The sequence below is a fragment of the Sparus aurata genome, unplaced genomic scaffold (genome assembly GCF_900880675.1).
Source record: "Sparus aurata unplaced genomic scaffold, fSpaAur1.1, whole genome shotgun sequence".
Lineage (NCBI taxonomy): Eukaryota > Metazoa > Chordata > Actinopteri > Spariformes > Sparidae > Sparus > Sparus aurata.
Genome location: NW_022045141.1, coordinates 76365 through 95521, shown reverse-complemented (window position 1 = coordinate 95521; position 19157 = coordinate 76365). Strand labels below are relative to the sequence as shown.

General features: G+C 40.0%; 1 protein-coding gene and 1 long non-coding RNA gene across 2 annotated transcripts in view; one reads left to right on the top strand and one right to left on the bottom strand.

Moving 5' to 3' along the window:
• The first annotated feature begins 1109 nt into the window (after positions 1-1109).
• Positions 1110-19157, top strand: part of LOC115577967 (disks large homolog 1-like) — an 80834-nt gene continuing 62786 nt past the window's right edge. Inside the window, exons 1-2 of the mRNA XM_030410832.1 lie at positions 1110-2546; positions 5040-5171. Coding sequence (XP_030266692.1) covers positions 2528-2546; positions 5040-5171 — 151 coding nt within the window. The 5' untranslated portion in view covers positions 1110-2527. The remainder of the gene's footprint in view (positions 2547-5039; positions 5172-19157) is intronic.
• On the bottom strand, positions 17503-18701 carry LOC115577968 (uncharacterized). Its single transcript, XR_003983321.1, has 6 exons — positions 18626-18701; positions 18449-18541; positions 18253-18348; positions 17924-18103; positions 17678-17719; positions 17503-17553 (listed from the first exon to the last, which is right to left on the bottom strand). It is a non-coding gene; the product is annotated as an uncharacterized LOC115577968 (long non-coding RNA).

Below are 19157 nucleotides of genomic sequence, written 5' to 3'. Positions count from 1 at the left end.
TCCTGTACCAACGTGGCATAGTACAAAGTGAAAGACAAAATAGACCAACAAAAGTGGAACAAAATAACACAAGATACAACAAACAGGTCATGATTTCATTATTACTAATATGCATTTTTGTGGGAATATTAAATGTGTTTGTGTGCATGTGGGACTGTGCAGTTATGAGAAATAAGTAAATACATAAACTAAAATATTACACCAAATAAAAACATGTAAAAAAAGATAAAAACCATGATGAAAAAGAAAAATATAATAATAATAATGGCAATTTGGGTTTTGCAGGGGTTCAGTGCAGCCTGGGGAGGGGTAGCTCTCTCTTTTTCTTTGTAATAGTCTTCTCATATTTCTCGCGTTGGTGGCATTGCCGACGAAAGCTGGTCCACTACTGGTTATTACTGGTTTCAAATATTTGGCTGCCTCCAGGTCCTCTGGGAAGGAGCCAGTCCACTGTGAGTCAAATGTCATATTGGTGTTCTTTTCTCTCTCTTTTTTTTTTGTTATTTAGAATTTGAGGGGACCCATCTATCACCCTGGTTACTCCCACACCAGTTGGGTTCAGTAGACCCCTCAGGACAACATCTTATATTAGACAGGTTACTAAAAAGACATTAAATAAAACGTTGTGACAATGAATAATGGAACATAAACAGAATCATGTGTGCAGATGCATAACACAGTGTTCACAAAGGTAAATTGGAGAACACCCTTTGCCTAACATAGTGTGCATGCACATGGGGTGGCATTCACAAAACAAACTCTGCTATTGGCACTGGCGTTTCTAATGATATGATACTGTATGAAACTGTATTAACTGCCTGATATGAGTGATGACTTCATTGGCTTTCCTTACAAAATAACCACCGTATCATGTGCGTGTGATTTTTTTAATGTAATTTAAAAAATCTCTTTCTTAGATTGACTGGCCATTCTTTCATTTTAATAATCTAATTCAGAGTATGCATTACTTTTAACTTAACATACAAATATAAAAATATTTTCGCTATTGCTTTAAATGTGTTTCAAAGCTATAGACATGTATTGTAAACGAGTGTATTATTTTGAAAGCTGTAACCGGAAACGCAGTGTTTCATTGTGGCTATCTTGTTCCTGGCACTTGAAAGTGTTGGTGATGCTGTCAGTTCATATAGCTAACACTACTGTACAGCACCTGCTTAAACAATAAAGCGATGTGGCAGACTGGGGACATTGCGCTTTTTTAAAAGGATACATTTCCGGCGATTACACAGCCACCATTTTATGGAAAATGAGAGTACATGGAGTCATTTGAAAGCCACGCGTTTTCTCCCACAGTTGGAAGGCAGGTATCTTCCTATTGCCAGGCGTCGCACTGGGAAAGCATCATCTCATTGGCGCCACCGCCGGCTGGTGATTTAGCATGAATGCTACCTAACTAATGTACAGCACGCATGTTTGTATGTATCCGTAGAAGCAACATAAGGTTACGGAACAGAGGTTGTTCCTTTAATTCATGAGTTCTGGGTCCCCACCTCATGGGTCGTACACACACGTCCCTTCATAGGTCAGAGCCTCCAAACGTGAACTCTGAAGTGACTGTTCCGTGTCGGCTCATAATTCCCCCAGTCGTTGTGAAAAGAAAGCTGGGACAACGGACACTGCTTTTTAAAGTCGACATTCATTTGGCGTCTGTGGAGTGTGGCGCGCCCTGTATTCCGTGGTTTGGTTTAAAGGCTGGCAAAAGAAGCTTCAGGTATGGACTTTTCCGGCAGGATAAATGATGTGGACCAGCGCATCAGACAGAGGACCGATCCAAGCTTGTCACACCACAGGGCTGTGTGTCACAGTGGACGGAGCAGAGCATGTTAACACTGACCAGCCCTCCGACCTGACAGCTCCTCTTAACCAGCTCCACACGCTCATCATCCGACTGTGAGGACTTCATGGCTTTGTCCATGCGCCTGTCCCCATTTGTGTGTTGTGTGTGGTAAGCCGTCTGTGTGTGAGAGGACCAGCATTGGACAAGCCATGACGGGACAAGTCTGTTTCAGTCAATTAAAGGATGCCTGTATGAAATGTTATACATAACCTCACGTGCAGCATTGATTAAAACCAGGATCCCCCCAGCATAACCACATCAAGGATGATTTAATTACTGCACATATGCAGTAGGTACATGTTGATGATTGAACATTGCTGCATGGAACCTTTTCTGAGCTTGTTTTGGATTACTGTTGGCCCTATCATCTGGTGTAGAGACACCTGTGATCACATGATTTAACTGTGCTTAAAAATCTCATCAGTGGGATTCATTTTTTGCTCATTTTGCTGAGCACAGACTCCCTGGATACTTCCTCAGGGATCTGCTGGTGCTCACTGGACTCTACTTTAAGAGCCACCGGTTCCAGATCTCTTCTGTGTTCTCTTGGAGCTAGTTAATCACAACTCTTTCGATTTTCTTTCATCACATTAACAAATAACTTTTTGACCACGCACTGAAGACTGAACTGGAAGCCTTAGCAAGAGTCAAGTTTACACATTGTCAGCCATGCCTATCAGAAAAAAAGGTGAGTTACTGTACATGCCATATGTCTATTGAGAGTGTTTGCTCCACCCTTTTTTAAAATGTGACGGACTATGGGTGCTGTCACTTTGCCAACATTGCAAAAGTAATGGGAAGTCTAAACTCAAGCTGTTGTGTATATATAATGGTTCTAACTGGAGCCACAAACCACCAGGAAACACAGGTTGCAATCAGTTCATCTTGTTTATTTTCCCAGAATTATGTGAACTAGTGCAGTGCCCGTAAGAAGAGTGTATTCCTATAAAAAAAGTGGGAGGTTAAGGAGCTCCAAGATCTACTTGGTGTCATTATTTTCAGCACAACCTCACATGTGTGACTGTACAGTTATTTTTTTATTTTGACAAACTGTATTAACACAATGGACCTAAAATCACCAAAAAAACCCCATAAAATCTGAGTAGAAAAAGTTAGATTTTTTTACTGTGAAAACCACAAATATGTTTAACAAACCATTTTTTTTTTATTTTTACTTATAATGCAAATATAAAGTGATGTTTGCTAAATGTGTGCATACATTTAAAAAATTTACAAAGTTATATGTAACTATTTACATTTAAATGCAAGCAATGCTCAGGTCTGCCTGTGCTCCTTCCAGCTGAATGAAGAGCTGCACTGCCTGCTCCACATTCAGCTTCTCCTCATTATTCTGACTCATTAAACAAAAAACCGACTCCACTACACACTAAACACACTACACCAAACACTACATAACACACTAACTACACACTCCAAACACGCTAAATGTCACAAATCTCTCAACTCCCAATATCGCTGTCTACACACCGACCGTCGTTGCCTGTCAATCATCCGCCTAGGTCCCTCCCACAACTTCCTGTTCCTCAACAACCAAACTTGCTGCTTGGACACTTTCATGACAAAAGCCCGTTTTTACCGTTTCTTCCTGCACCAGACACAAAGCAAACGTGACGGCAATGTTCGCGAAAAAGCGCGGTGGACATTATTTACCCTAGGTCCGGTTTTGGACATACCGATGCTCCATCGGCTCCAACTAATGTTAAATACTTGTAAATTGGGATACAATTTATATTTAAACTTCATAATAAACTTCATAATAAACTTCATAATCCAAATGAAGCAGATAACATGCTACATACAGTGAGGGATTTGAAATACACAGGGCAAACTCAGTTAAGCACCAGCACACACTCAGCCTGATAAAAGTTTGAAGACATAGAGGAGGGAGGCCTCATCCAGGCCTCTATTTATAAAGTGGGAGGAACAGTGGGAGGTGCTTGCACCACTATTCCATCTCATCTCCTTGCCACAGACCATTAACAAGAAGGGGGAACAAACCTACTGTTAACACAAGTGTGTTTGTTCAACCTTTGGGTTTTTTGGTTTTAGTCTAAGTCTAACCCAATATCATGTAAGGCATATTTAAACTGCCAGATCCAGATTTTTATTTGGAGCCATGTTAAAACTGTTCTGAGATGTCAGCCATGTTATTAAGCTTGATTTTTTTCTCCATCAAGATCCATGCATTATTCCCCTGATAGATTAAATGAAATGTTGAAATGCGCCCTTGGAATGTTTAAGAAAGTGAGAAAACACTTTTGGATCTTTCCCTGTAAATGGATCCGCCCCAGAAGTTAAAGGGATATTCCGGTGTAAATTTAATCCATGGTCTAACACACCGTGAAACTGTGTTAGACTCCCTCTTGAGAGATAAAGTTTGCAGACCGCTAGCTAACGTAGTTTTAGCATCCTAAGAAACGACCGCACAACAACAATACATTGCAGTTAATGGGTCCAAATATAAAACCGCCATCAAAAAGCCACAAATAATGCTCAGAACAGCACCAAACTTCAGCAACATTAGAAATAGGGTCCCAGCACATATTTCGAGGCATCAAACATTTGATATCATTGCCGGATTTGTCGGAATAGATAAACAAAACTCACCACCCGAGAAGCCTTCCTTGCTGTGGGGAAGCCCTGTGAGTCGATTACCGACTGCAGTGGAGTCTTGCAGTAATGATCAACATTGAGCTGCGGAACTCTACTGCACTCGGTAATCGACTCTGAGGATGCTGTTAGACCATGGATTAAATTTACACCGGAATATCCCTTTATATATCCCCAGACATGGGTAAAAAACAAAATAGGGCAGAGGTAAGAATATAAACTTGTTTCGAAAATATTCCAGCTCTGCATGACGCTTTCACTAGCTGCTGATGCTCAACTCTCTCTCTCCACTCCCACTTCATGTGTCTCCTGTCTCACCTGCCATGTCTTCTTATCCCTGGAGTGCTAGTCCAGGTCCACAGCTAACTAAGCTACTTTTAAATGGCAGCCAGTTCCAATAGCCAAAGATAACACCAGCAAAGGGTTAAGTGAGCAGCAGGTAGCGGTTATGCTGCCTCCTGTAGTTTTAAATACATACTGTTGATTATATCTATCATGGAAAGTAATCAAGAAAACAACAAAGACTGTCTCATCTGCCTCTCCTCTGCAGACACAGCTCGCGCTTTGGAACTTTTGGAGGAGTACTGCACTAAACTAAGGAAGCCAGAAGAGCAGCAGCTCAAAACTGCCATTCAGAGAGTATTGGGGATTTTCCAAAGTAACCTGTTTGAAGCTCTTCTCGGTAAGTCTGTGAAACACAACCTAAACATCAAGCAACTGGAATTTTTGGGAAAGTTTCAATCTCAAGCTTGATGCTTTTTTTTGTGATCTTGCTTGATCTGTTAAATGTCGTAACAGCGGACATGCTGATGTAATACTCTCACCAGGGACGTGCACATGATTATAGAGGGGCAGGGGCTCAAAGTCAGAAAAGGGCAGTACGTGTTTGCTTTGCCAAAATTTTTTTCTGGCCTAAATAACACAATATGTAGATTAATTAATGTAAAATAAACAAAGTACTTATAAAAAGCTAACTACTTAGCTGTGTATCCTGTGTAGCTGTGAGTGATATGCAATTGCCATTTATTTTGTGTCAAATTATTGTCAACATGAGTTTATTCACATTATCATAATACTGAGGTTTGGAAAACATGCAATTCAGTTGCAATTCTTAAAAAGCAATGAAACACTGGTTTATTATTAGGCTATTTATTGGAGGGCAAGTGCAAACTAGAAATACAGGCTACACATCTAAATATGTGACAAAACCAAGAAATGACTACCGTGACTGTTAGTAGGAACAGCAATGTTTACAACAGCAGTCAAAATAAACTCAATATCTGGAAGAAGTTTAAGATTTGTGGCACGATAAACAGCCGACCGAGACAGCTGTCAGATTATTCTCAACTGTCATTAACAAGCAGTTAGCTTAAAAAGGACAAATGGACGCTCTTCTGAAATATATGTGGAAGGCGACTTGTTAGCCCCCACAAGGATGTTATGTTAATGGATTATAACTCACAAGTTAGGTTCAAGTTGCTCCACTGTCACATCTCATCTACGTGCGTGATGGAGTTCTGATGAGGCAGTGGCTTCTCTCTCTCTTTCTCTTTCTCTCTCTCTCTCTCTCTCTCTCTCTCTCTCTCTCTCTCTTCAAAATAAGAGCTTTACATTTACCCCCGCTGCGGGGGGCTTTTAATTTGAAAGTAGCGACCGTTCGTAGAGAGAGACAGAGCGGAGCAGCGGACAGAGAAGCGGCTTTAGGCTCAACACACACACAACACCATATTACGAGGAAATACGTACGGTAGATAACCGTGGTGTTTTTATACCGCCGTTTTTTGACATCCCTTTGCACAACAGGAATTTCTTTATTCATTAAAAAACACACAAAAAGGGCACTTTTTAATACGAGGCAAAAAGGGCAGGGGCTCAAGTACCCCTTGGGCCTTATGTGTGCACGTGCCTGACTCTTACACAGGTGTGCCATGACATGGACACAATAAAAGGCATCTCTAAAATGTAAAGTTTAACCCTTCGACATGATGCCATTGATGTTGTAAGTTTTGAGGGGGCATGCAATTGGCATGCTGACAGTATCCACCAGGGTAGTTGCCCTTGAATTTAATGGCCATGGCTCCGGATGAACTTTTTTCACCATCAATTTGGAAACGACCTGAAAAACAATATTAACTGCCCAGATATGAATGTAAACTGTCCAAAAATCAAAGTTTTGTTTCTTTCGTCACTGTTCGATGAATGTAGTTGCATTCACAGTACTTTCAACTGAAAACAGTGCTGAAATATCTCATCAATTAAACATAAACTTTTGTGTTGTCACATTAAACTGCAGTTCACTGTTTAGGGCTTTATTGTCTTCAGAACAGAAACTCTCAATCCTACTGTGTGTTTAGCTTTTCAAGATTACCTACATTAGCTCTGTTAGCTGTAACCCCCTTTAGCCTAACACATGGCAGGACTGCCAACCAGTGCTAACAGCTAAAAAGCTCTCCTGCTCCCAATTTCAATGGGAGTTGGTTGTTTATAATGTACAGTGTTTCCCCTACATACAAACGGCAGCTGTGGTTGTGTACAGAGGGCTGTGTTTTATCTCTGACGTTATATCATTGCGCTTTGGACGCTTCATATCTCAATCAATTAACACACCTACACATGATAGCAAGCGAAATGGCAGGTACATCAGAATCAGAATGAGATTTTTTGCCAGGTAGGTTTTTACACAAACGAGGAATTTGTCTTGGTGCAATGGTGCTTAAAATATACAGTCACACAAAAAATAAAAAGATAAATATATCAATTACACAACAAATATACAAGTCACACAAAAGTCACACAAGATTAAAGAACTTTAAAAAAAAATATATAGATAAATATAGATAAGAAAGATAAGAAAAGATAGGAAAACTGTACAGAAGACGGGAGTGCATTAATGTAATGCATATATATAGGGTGTGTATAAGAGTCAGTGTCAGTGGGGGATTCGAGCCTTGTTAATGAGACCAGCTGCAGACGGGAAGAAACTGTTTTTGTGACGAGAGGTCTTGGTCCTGATGGACCGTAGCTTCCTGCCAGAGGGGAGTGGTTCAAAGAGTTTGTGGCCGAGGTGGGAGGGGTCAGCACAGATGAGCCCAATGAGGCAGGTGTCATCCGCGAACTTCAGTAGTCTGACGAACTGGTGACTGGAGGTGCAGCTTTTGGTGTACAGGGAGAAGAGTAGAGGAGAAAGAACGCAGCCTTTGGGGGAACCGGAGCTGATGATCTGAGGGTCAGACATTTTTCCCCAGCTTCACATGCTGTTTCCTGTCAGACAGGAAGTCCACCTGCAGGTGGAGTCAAGCACAGTGAGCTGGGAGAGCTTGTCCTGCAGCAGAGCTGGGATGATGGTGTTAAACGCAGAAATGAAATCCACAAACAGGATCCTGGTGTAGGTTCCTGGGGAGTCCAGATGCTGGAGGGTGAAGTGCAGGGCCATGTTAACTGCATCATCTACAGAACTGTTGGCTCTGTAGGCGAACTGCAGAGGGTCCAGGAGTAGGTCCGTTATGGCTACAGGTGGGAAAGCACAAGGCGCTCAAAAGACTTCATGACCACAGAGGTGAGGGCAACAGGTCTGTAGTCATTTAGTCCTGTGGTCCTTGCTTTTTTGGGGACAGGGATGATGGTGGATGACTTGAAGCAGGCTGGCACATGACATGTCTCCAATGAGGTGTTGAAGATGTCCGTAAACACCGGAGACAGCTACTCAGCACAGTGCTTCAGGGTGGATGAAGAGACGGAATCTGGTCAGGCTGCTTTGCGGGGGTCCTGCCTCTTAAAGAGCCTGTTGACGTCCCTCTCTTGTAGGCAGAGAGTCGTTGCTGTGGTGGAGGAGGAGGGATTCACATAGGTGTGAAGTTGTGGAGTGGCCCTGGCTCCTGCTGAGCTCGGGGGGAAGGGACTGGTGAGGTGGGGCTGTTGAGGTGTGTCACAGGAAGGGGTGGGTAAAAAAAAAAAAAAAAAAATCGATTCATCAAAGCATTGCAATATATTTTTTCCCAATTCAATATCGATTCATAAAATCCTCTGAATCGATTCGGGCAAGCGAACACCTGCTGTCCCTCGCCGGACCTCTCGGTCCCCGCCTCAAGCAGCTGGAAGTGTCTCGCCCGCAACCTCACTCGAGGGTCGGAGGGTGATGCGCCGCGGAAACACCGTCGGAGCTGCGGAGGCGGGTAGCCAATGTCTGACGCACCGCTCTTTCGGAGACTGTAAACTCCCAGCACAGCCGGTCTCACCCTGGCCACTGCACCGTGCACCCGCGAGTAGCACTCTCCTCCGGGGAGAGAGGGGGGGTCAGTGTCAACGTTTTACCCCCTCGCGTCTAGCCGGTGGGCGGAGGGACGGCGGTCATGTCTATGTTGATGTCAGACAAAAATGTACCATGCAGTCCCAGAAACAATGGCACTTTCTCAGCTTAACTATGGTTGCACTATTTTATAACTATACACATGGAGTACCTTTGTTTACATTTCAATTCGAACTAGAACTTCCTAGAGGAAAGATTTATAATTTAAGAGGACTTTTTTTAATAAAAAAATTATCAACAGGTACTCTAATGAATTATTTGTTTATTACTACTTATCACTGAATCGATATCGAAGCATTTAAGTCAGTATTGAATCGTATCAATATTGAATCGAATTGCGACCTAAAGAATCGAAATCGAATCGAATCGTGAGGTTCTTAACAATACCCAGCCCTAGTCACGGGGGAAGGTATCAGAACTGCTCCTTTGTCTGTCGAAGCGGCAGTAGAACTCATTCAGCTCATTTGCCAGGCGCAAGTCGTTGATGGAGTGGGGGTTTTGGGCTTGTAGTTGGTTATCTGTCTGAGCCCCTTCCAGACAGAACCAGAGTCATTGGCTGAGAACTGTTGTTGAAGTTTCTCAGAGTACTGTCGTTTAGCTTCTCTCACCAACTTCCTAAACTTGTACTTAGACTCCTTAAACTTGTCCTTGTCTCCACTCCTAAAAACTTGCTCCTTCTGCAATCATAACTGTCTGGGTTTGGCTGTGAACCAGGGTTTGTCTACTTTCAGTAGTCTGGATGAGTCCTTCTTACAGTCAGACTTGTCTGACTGTATGAAGGAATCAGGTGGACCATGGCGTGGTCAGAGAGGCCCAGTGCGGCACAGGGGACAGCGTGATAAGCTCTGCTGACTGTAGGGTAACAATGATCCAGTATGTTCTTCTCTCTGGTCGGGCATTTGATGAACTGTTTGTATTTAGGAAGTTCATGATTGAGGTTTCCTTTGTTAAAATCAATAGATAAATTGTGTTCATTATTTCAGTCTTTACAATTCTAACAACGAATTTGCATAGAAACGAACAAAATATATAAGATGAATGGCAAAAAGTGACTAAACTAAAACTAAAAATTATGAAAGGGGGAAATACTGCCCCGCATACGTTTGATGATGCTTTAAGTACATATGAAAGTGTCAAACATTCATCTAAGATGAATTAGGTGTTTACATTTTTTAACATCATAAAAATTGACAATAAAATTGTATGTAAGCTAATTGTGGCTACAAAACTATTGCAGTTTCACAGAGTAAAGCTCTTTCAAGTTGATGTATTTCTAATTAAAAATGAAGTTTTGATAATTTTCCCTTCCTTGTTCTTAAGACAATTCGTGGAGCGCTGTAGTTAAAATGTTTGCAAATGTTTCGGTTTTTAGTAAGGCTAATAAAGTTGTAATAATTGACCACATTATTTCTGGATCTCAGCAGCCCTCTAATTTACCTCACTGTGTATGATGATTGTCACTGAAAAAACCTGGATTTGCTTTTGTCTCACCAATAGTATATTGAAAATGCAAGAAATTAAACTAATGTCAAATGTCAAACATCAGCAGGAACAAGCTAAAATCTGGAATCAAGTTAGTGCATATTACATTGTCATGTGTTAAAATAAGTGTTGAATAGCTCTATAATATAATAAACAGCTATTTAATCCCATCTTCAATTTATATTAACAGTAATCACTGTTAAAAAGTGTTTGGTCAGGCACCCATGTCTTTCCTCCCTCTGCTCATGCAGTAAATGAGAAAAGACATCTTCTTGTATCCCTATCCATTTTTTCCAATCAGGACAGAGAACTCCATAAAGATGTGGTCCTGTCTGCTTGTGAATATGCAGAGAGCAGGATCCTCCTGTTTGCTGCTATGTCAGGCTATTACTGCTGCATGTTTCTGTGGTGATTTTAGAGTAGAAGAATGAGATTGCTAACTGCAAAGTGCACAGGTTGCAGAGCCGGCCCGAGGCATAAGCGAACTAAGCGGCCGCTTAGTAAAAAAAAAAAAAATGCATCTGTGCCCAGAGGGACAGTAGTTCATATCTGTCACTGTATTAATCCAAATTATAATGTAACATTATAGTGTGACATTTGTGTCAATAAATGTCAAGCATAGGTGACTCCGCAGTGGTGGGAGGGTGGCCCCAAATCAAATTCTGCTTAGGGCCCCCAAAAGGCTTTGGCTGGCACTGACAAGATGTTAGCTAAAACAACAACGCTTAAGGCAGATCTCTCTTGTACACAGTCAGAATTGCTATCAGTCTAATAGCAGTTGCATGGATCTATATCATCTAAGGCCAACTTTGCCTCCCGTCATTTTTATCAGTGATGAGTTAGAGGCTCAGTAACCACTCAGGCTAACAGCCACTTGAGGGTTGACACACTGCAGCAAATTTTGGAGATGAGACTGTAGCAGCAGCTGAGATACTTAGCAGGAGTGAGACAGGTACAGTAGGACAGCAGTCTGCCTATGTAAGCCAAGATGCAGACTTTGTCACTGTTTCAGTAAATAAGTCTCTCTGCAATGAGTATACCAGGAGCTGTTGAGGGTGAAATGTGCTAAATAATCAGTTTTTCCCACAGAATGACTTTAAATGTGGTAGTGGTGGTGGCGGCAGCAGTGGTGGCGGTGGGGTAGTTGATAAAAAAGGGCAATGATAGTATTTTCTTTCCCCAATTTTGGCTTTGTTGACTGAGTCGATACCTCAGTACCCCTCCTTGTGCTAATATACATCTCTCATACCTCACTGATGGATACAACTGCAGGCCGGTAATTGTAGTATTGTATGTTGATTTGTTTTTTGATATTGTTGTTCTAGCTAGTTTAGTTTAGTTTAGTTATTTGTATTTTGTTGTTTGTTACCTGTTGTGTAATGTTGATTGAATTGTTTTTACATGTTTTACATATTTTTATTTGCAATGGGTTCCATAACATTACTAACTAACTGACACATGCTTCACTCCATGCAAAATCCAAAAGAAAAAAGGTCCTGAATATATCATTGATTTAATTGTGTTCCTTGACAAACATTCTTTCATTCAGTTATCACTATTTTCCTTTCCTGTTCTTATGTTTGAAATCAGGTGATGGTCCAGAATAAATATTTTGTAGATGATAAATATTAACCATCTGGACAAACTCCATTAGGAGTCTTTTTTCATTTAATGTGTGGATTACATGTTATAATCTCTCCCCCTGTTTGAATGCTTACATAATATCCTGCAACAGATGTTCTCCAGGAAAACCCTCATATCTTGGATGCATAATACTGTGCATAAAAAAATTCACTTCCATTGGACCACAAGGTCTCTGTAAAAAGTCAAATTTGATTATTGTTCATTGTTGACCAATATAGTGAGCCACCTAGTTAACTGTCATTTATTCATCAAATTTATCAGGATATTTTAAGTTGTAGTGATAGAGAGCAGTGATACATGTTTGCTTAATGTTTGAGATATAGTTTTGTAAATGTATAGAACTTCACCCAATTCCATTTTCATGGTTTCTTGTTTGTATTTTAGAGATTATTGCAAGGCTGTGTTAGTATGATGCAGAGTGGTTATTCGTTAGTCTTTACTACTCAATAAAGATAGACCCTTAATGTCTTACCATTTCCTCTGGCAGTGATGAGGAACAATAGGTCTATGCAATGCAGTCTAACACACTAACAACTTTGCAATGGAATAAATGCCTCCTGAAATAGATGTAATCATCTTACAAAGCATTAGGTGCTGTCTAATCTGGCCAGTGGCGTGGGTGCCCCAGCTAAACCCCACACTGCAGAGTGAATCTGTGTGTGGATTAACCCATTCATCATCCCTACTACTCTTCAGTCACTCATTTGCTCAATAGAAGACTTAGTGATCTGTTTACAGCACAAGCTTTATACTTACTTTGATTCACAGGGAAACAACTGTTAACAAATGTGTTTATTGATGTTTCAAGCTTTACATACTTAAACACACTTACAGAATTTTTCTTATTAAAAGCTTTAAATTCTTTTGTTCCATATATGAGGAAAAAAAGGCAAAAAAAGAGAATCAGCATGAACAGAGAACCAGCAAGGTGGTTCCATATTCTTATGACAGTGTCAAAGGTCCGAAAGTTAAAATAAATGATTGGATAAATAATAATAATATTGATTATTATGTATAAATAAGATTAAGTAAAATTACCATGATGATTGATACTTATGAAATGAAGACATAACAAAAACAAAAACACACCCTTTTACTTTCGAGGGTCCAGGCCTGTAGGTGCCTATATGATGCTGAATCACCTAGGTGTCCTGTAATGTTAGTCCAAAGTAAGTAATTAGTGGTTTCCACCTCTTCTTTAATAAGGCCATGTCAAGGTTGAGCTTTGCCGTTATTTTTTCCATTGTGTATACTCTGATAAGTTGCTCTTTCCAATGGTCTATGGTCGGGGGTAATGGCTTACACCAGGACATAGTTATCATCTTTTTTGCCACCATTATGAGGATTTTGAGTAGGTAAATGTTTTCTTTACATAAAAAGTCATAGAGAAGCACTCCAAGAACAAAGATCAGTGGGTCATTATTTATGTTAATTTGTAAGATGTTAGAAAGTTCCGCCTGGATCCCCTCCCAGTACATTTTCAGTTTAGGACAATCCCAGAAAATGTGTGTGTGATCTCCAATTTGTCCGCATTGTCTCATTGTCTTTGGAGATGATAAATGGAGTTTTGAAAAAGCGGAGATTCACTTTCCATTAGAATTCTTTCCATGTGGGGCTGGTCAGTTTATGCCCATTCTCACACACTTGTTCCCAAATTTGGTCTTCAATCACAACATTCATTTCTAATTCCCACTTTTCCTTTACTCCAAGAGAGCTCCCTGTTACAATTGTCTGTAGTAATTTATAGTGATACAATTTTTTTTACCATCCCCTTTTTTTATGATCTTGATGAAAAAAAGTTCTAAATAAGAAGGCTGTAATGTACGAGACTGCCATTCTTTATGTGAAGTCAGATAGCTTCTCAATTGCAAAAACCTGTAGAAATCTGTGGATATCAAACCAGATTTTTCCTGTAAATGGTTAAATGACTTCAGGGTTTCACCATCAAATAAGTCATCAATAAAAATAAGGCCCTTATTTTCCCAGTCTTTAAATCTTGAATCAAAATGTCTAGGTTTGAAATCTATTATCTCGGAAATTTTCATTGCCTCCAGATATTTGACATTTTGTTCTTTGTCCATATTTCATTTGAGCATAATGGTAATACTTGTAGTGAGACTCCAGGGCATGAATTTTGCTCTAAAGATAGCCATGTTGTTTCTTTATTTTGTTTCAACCATTCTACTGCCCCGTGTAATTGTGCAGCCCAATAATATAATTTAAAATTTGGTACATTTAGACCACAGCGTGCTTTACTGCTGGTCAAGTGTGTAAATTTGATTCTGGGTTTCTTTTTCTGCCAAATAAAAGAAGAAATCATTTTTTGTAACTTTTTGAATTTAGTTGCTTAAATCCAAATAGGAAGAGACAGAAACATATATAACAGTCTTGGCAGACTGTTTGTTCTGACTGTCTCAATCCTACCAAAGAAGGATAGTGGCAATATTTCCCATTTTCCCAGGTCCTTTCGTATCTGTTCTATTAATTTCCCATAATTCAAATTGTACAGTTGAGAAGCATCGGAGGAAATGGTTATTCCCAAGTATCGAAATCCCTGAGGTGACCAGTTAAATTTGACCTCATCAGATAGTTCTGATAGCCAGCACCCGTTCAACATCATGGCCTCAGATTTCGATTTGTTGACTTTATAGCCTGAGGCCTCACCAAAGTCTTTCAAAAGTTTTAAAAGTTCAGGTATAGAAGTGCTGGGATCCTTAATGTACAAAATGACATCATCTGCATGATAATTTGTGCTCTTTTGTCTTGTCTGATATACCAAGAATCGATGGGTTCCTTCTGATTCTGAACTTACTTCTGAACTCTTGAAGTGGGGTTTTTATATAGGACTTCGAACCATTCGATAAATGTTTCATCAAATCCCATTTTACTTAAGACATGCTCCAGAAACAGCCAGTCCACCCGATCAAATGCCTTCTCGGCATCAAGACCGAGAAGCATTGATGGGTGAGACTGTGATCGGGCGGTTGATATTATATTAAGCATGTGCCTAATGTTGTTTATTCCCAGTCTTCCAGGTATAAAGCCCGTCTGATCTGGGTTAATCAACTTATTGATGATCTTCTGGAGTCTTCTTGCTATCATAGCACTCAATATCTTTGCATTGTCATTGCCTAACAAACTTATTGGCATATATGAGGCACAATGTGTGGGCTCTTTCCCTTCTTTGTGTATGACCGAGATGACTGCTTCTCCCCATGTTCTAGGTGGGTCTCTAGCATTCAGCGCATAGTTATATACTCTATACTAGAAGGGGAACGATCTCGGCTTGAAAATATTTATAGAACTCCCCGGGAAACCCGTCCGGGCCCGGCGATTTGTTGTTTTTGAGCTTTTTAATGGTGTTTTTTATTTCCTCTTCAGTGATAGTTTCAGCTATAACTTTAGATTCATTTTGGTCCAGTTTGGTAAGGTTAATTTGTTGGAGAAATTGTTTAATTTTTTCTGATTTATTGGGGGAGGTTGTTGAGTCATAAAGTTGTTCATAATACTTAAAAAAAGCGTTGGCTATTGCTTTGGGATGGGACACCAAATTTTTTGAGTCCGGGCATGTAACCTTTTGTATTGTTCGGCTTGCTTGTGCTTTTCATAATTGGAAAGCGAGCAGCCTACTTGCTTTGTTCCCTTGTTCGTAATACTTTTGATTAGTGAAGCGTAAGGCCCCCTCTGCTTTGTATGTTAGTAAATCATTTAATTGCTGTCTACATTTACTTAGCTCTATGAAGATAGTGTTATAAGTTGTTTTTTTGTGTTCTGTCTCTAATTTCTTAATTTGTTCTTCTAATAATCTTTGATCTTTTTCATGTTCCTTTTTTAATTTAGAGGATAATGATATAATTTTGCCCCTCAACACTACTTTCGCTGTGTCCCACAAGGTGGAAGGGGAGACTTCGTTGTTGTCGTTTGTGTCTAAGAAATTAGTTTTTTAGCACTTTTTTTAGCACTTCTTTCTGCTGTGAAATGCTGGGGGCGTGTCAGTTAGAGGCGCTGGAACCACGCCCATGCGGCGGGGGGGGGACACATCATGTTAATGACGTCGGTGTCTCCCCAGGTGTTCCCAAGGTGTTCCCCTTGTCTATCTAAACCCGCGACAGTTTATAATCATACGGATGCTGTTATAATGTGTAGCGATTGAGATCCTGACCCACCAAACATCCTGGAAAGTGACGGAGTGAAGTTTTTCGCGCTAAATTACATAATTATACATAATCACCATAAGTAAACAGGACGCTGTCTGACTCTGTCACTCGCGGGGATGGAGGCTGTTTTCTGGGGGAAAGTTCCCTGAAGTCTCGGTCAGGAGGGCTGGCGGTTGCCATAATTTATTTTCGTCAAACACTCGGTGAGTTAAACACTCTTGTGACACGCGTGACAAACGCAGTTTTCTGAGCAGAAATGTGAGGGAGAGTCGATAGGACAGGCAGAGGACGGACAGGAGGACAGAGCTTCTCCACATACAGCTGTGGTTTTTGTTTTCCTCATATAAGTTGCCAAAGACAGTTACAGTTACTACGTTACTTTTGTTCGGTCATGTAACGTTGCTTTGTGGGACATTTCTCTGTATTTAGTTGAGTGAAGGACCTGTGCAGTTATCAGACTGTCAGACCGACATGCCCTCGCTCCGTGCCTCCGGATTAAGCCTGATTTATGCTAGGCGTAGCTACGTCGTCGAAGCAGACCCCACGCGGACCCTACGCCGTAGCCTGACGTGCGCCTCCAAAAAATGAGAAGGGTCTAGCTGCAGCCGCAGCCAAGCCAGAGCCGCTACAAACCACGCCCATTACAAAACACGCCCCCTACAAAACACGCCCATACAACACTACGTGGCTGTGGAGGCCCAGAGCACTTATAAAGCAAACACAAAGGAAACAAAGCAATAACCAGATCATTTTTAACAACTTTAATGGTTGATTCACAACATTAAATGCTTTTCAATGCAAACAATGTGCTTGAAACAATAAATATATACAAAAATAGAAAGTTAAGTAATAAAAAAAATTTAAGATTGGGATAAAAGATTAATCTGATAAAAGATTATATAGGACTGCTAAATCTGGTGCATGCATCTTTTCATTTTTTATATAAGTGACTAATGTATGTGCACAAGGTTATTTTAAACTCAATAAAATAAAATATTTACAATAATAATAATAATTAGTAGTAGTCAATTCAATTAAAATAGGTTGTTTCCACCAGCCGTTTTTCTAAGAGCCACACTGTCACAGAGCTTGGCCTACTACATCAGATGCCATAATTATCACTCTAAGGTGATGATTTCTTATGGGTTAACAGAAAAGATTGCTCGCCCTTTGACACAAATAAAATGTATTTATGTATTTATAAATATGACCATACACAGGTCTTTAAAATATGTACCTCAAAACACAAAAGTTGAGACAAATGAATTAGCCAGCAACAACTTTTATTGGCAATAAAATAAAACATTATCATTTCACAGACTATTTTTTAATTCATCCTACATACATACTAAAGCATCTTCAAAAACTCCTCAGAGTCCAGAGCTCTTCTTAGTTTTTCAGCATATTTTTCTAGTTGCTGTAGAGCCTCCTTGCTCATGTTGTTTGTCATGTAATGAGCCAACAGCCGTTTTTCACTGATGAGACAAAATGGAAGAAAATAGTGATTAGTAAAAGGAAATTCACACGGAAAGGCTGTCATAAACAATGTAAAAAACAATACTTATAGGTATTAGCACTCTCCTTATGTATGTAGCATACCTCAAGTCATACTGCAGTCCACATTGATACACTTCTGTCGCTCTGTCAATGGAAAATGCATGGAATGCTGAAAGGGCATGGACTGTTGCATGTGTCATGAGGTGAACAAAAGGACATCTTTCATTTAGACATTTAAGTTGTCTGTCATGTTGCAGTTAACAATATATTAACCATAAGTTAAAGACTGACAATAATAACATTTATACAAAATGTTATTATAATAAATAAAAAAGTTTCATAATTTACCTCTGGCAGAAGCACATCCATAACAAATGCCACGTGATTGTGACATCTGGTTGTCTGTGCTTCAACCAGGCTTGTCAAGAAGCCCAGCACTCTGTCCAGCTGCTCATCCTCCACAAAGAAAATGATCACCCTGCCCTTTGATGTTGCCCATGAGGATGTAACTTTTCATGCGATGACCGCCTGTAAATATATATATTTCTTAGGAGAATGCTCAAAATAAATGTACGAACACTAGGCTAACAGAAAATGTTTCACTTAAATCATTCATTTAACATATTTTGACCAAAATTAGTTACACTATGTGACTTAAATTCCATTTTCAAACTCACTTCAAGATGTTGCAGTAGACCATTATCCTGAGTGATGAACGTTACATGAAGGTCACTAGTGACTTTTCTATGGTGTTCAGCTTGCTGAGCCCTTTCCTAAAATTTGATCAAACAGCATTCAGATGTTAAACGTAATTATTCTGGTTAAGTATATCAAATAAGATTTGTTGTTTGTTGATCCTTTGCATGTCCTTACCACAAGCCTGTCGAAAGATGCGTCTTCACTCAGGATCCCAACGTCTCTGGTTGTGGTGACCACATCATGTTAGTCCATGCTGTCATTATAGTCCTTAATCAAGACACACAAAGTCCTGGCTTAGTGCACAGCTGTAAACACTGGATATGTTGTTCTCTTGGGTTAATCTTCACTCACATTAACATGCTCTCTGGGTGGAAAGCTGTAAGGCCTCTTACTGTACATGTGGTCGGTGTCCTGTGGAATCTGAGGAAAGCAAACCATAATTGTGTCAGTTTGTTTTATAGGGATCCAGGTAGGATTGACATTTGCACTTAAAATTATCGCACCCCCATTGCAAATTAGGTTTATTGACAAAATGTACTTTCTGCTTTTTACAATAAACAAATCAAACATGAAAAAAATAAAATCGATTCAAGAATACATCTGTCATTTTTGCAATAAATGTATTTGTATGTCACTTTCTGACATGCACTTAAACGTCACCGTTAACAAATCTCTAGCCAGTACAGTTATTTGAAGTGATATAAAACATTACCCTATTTTTTAATGTTTTTGTGTGTCAAAATAACACATTGATATGTTGAGTTAAATGACAATATTCTGCGTCTACGTGCCGTGTTCCCTCAATAGTTCTGTTATCATCCCTTGCTCAGTCATTAATCTGATTTTCATAACGTAAAAGACGACGCTTACGCACATTTTCAGT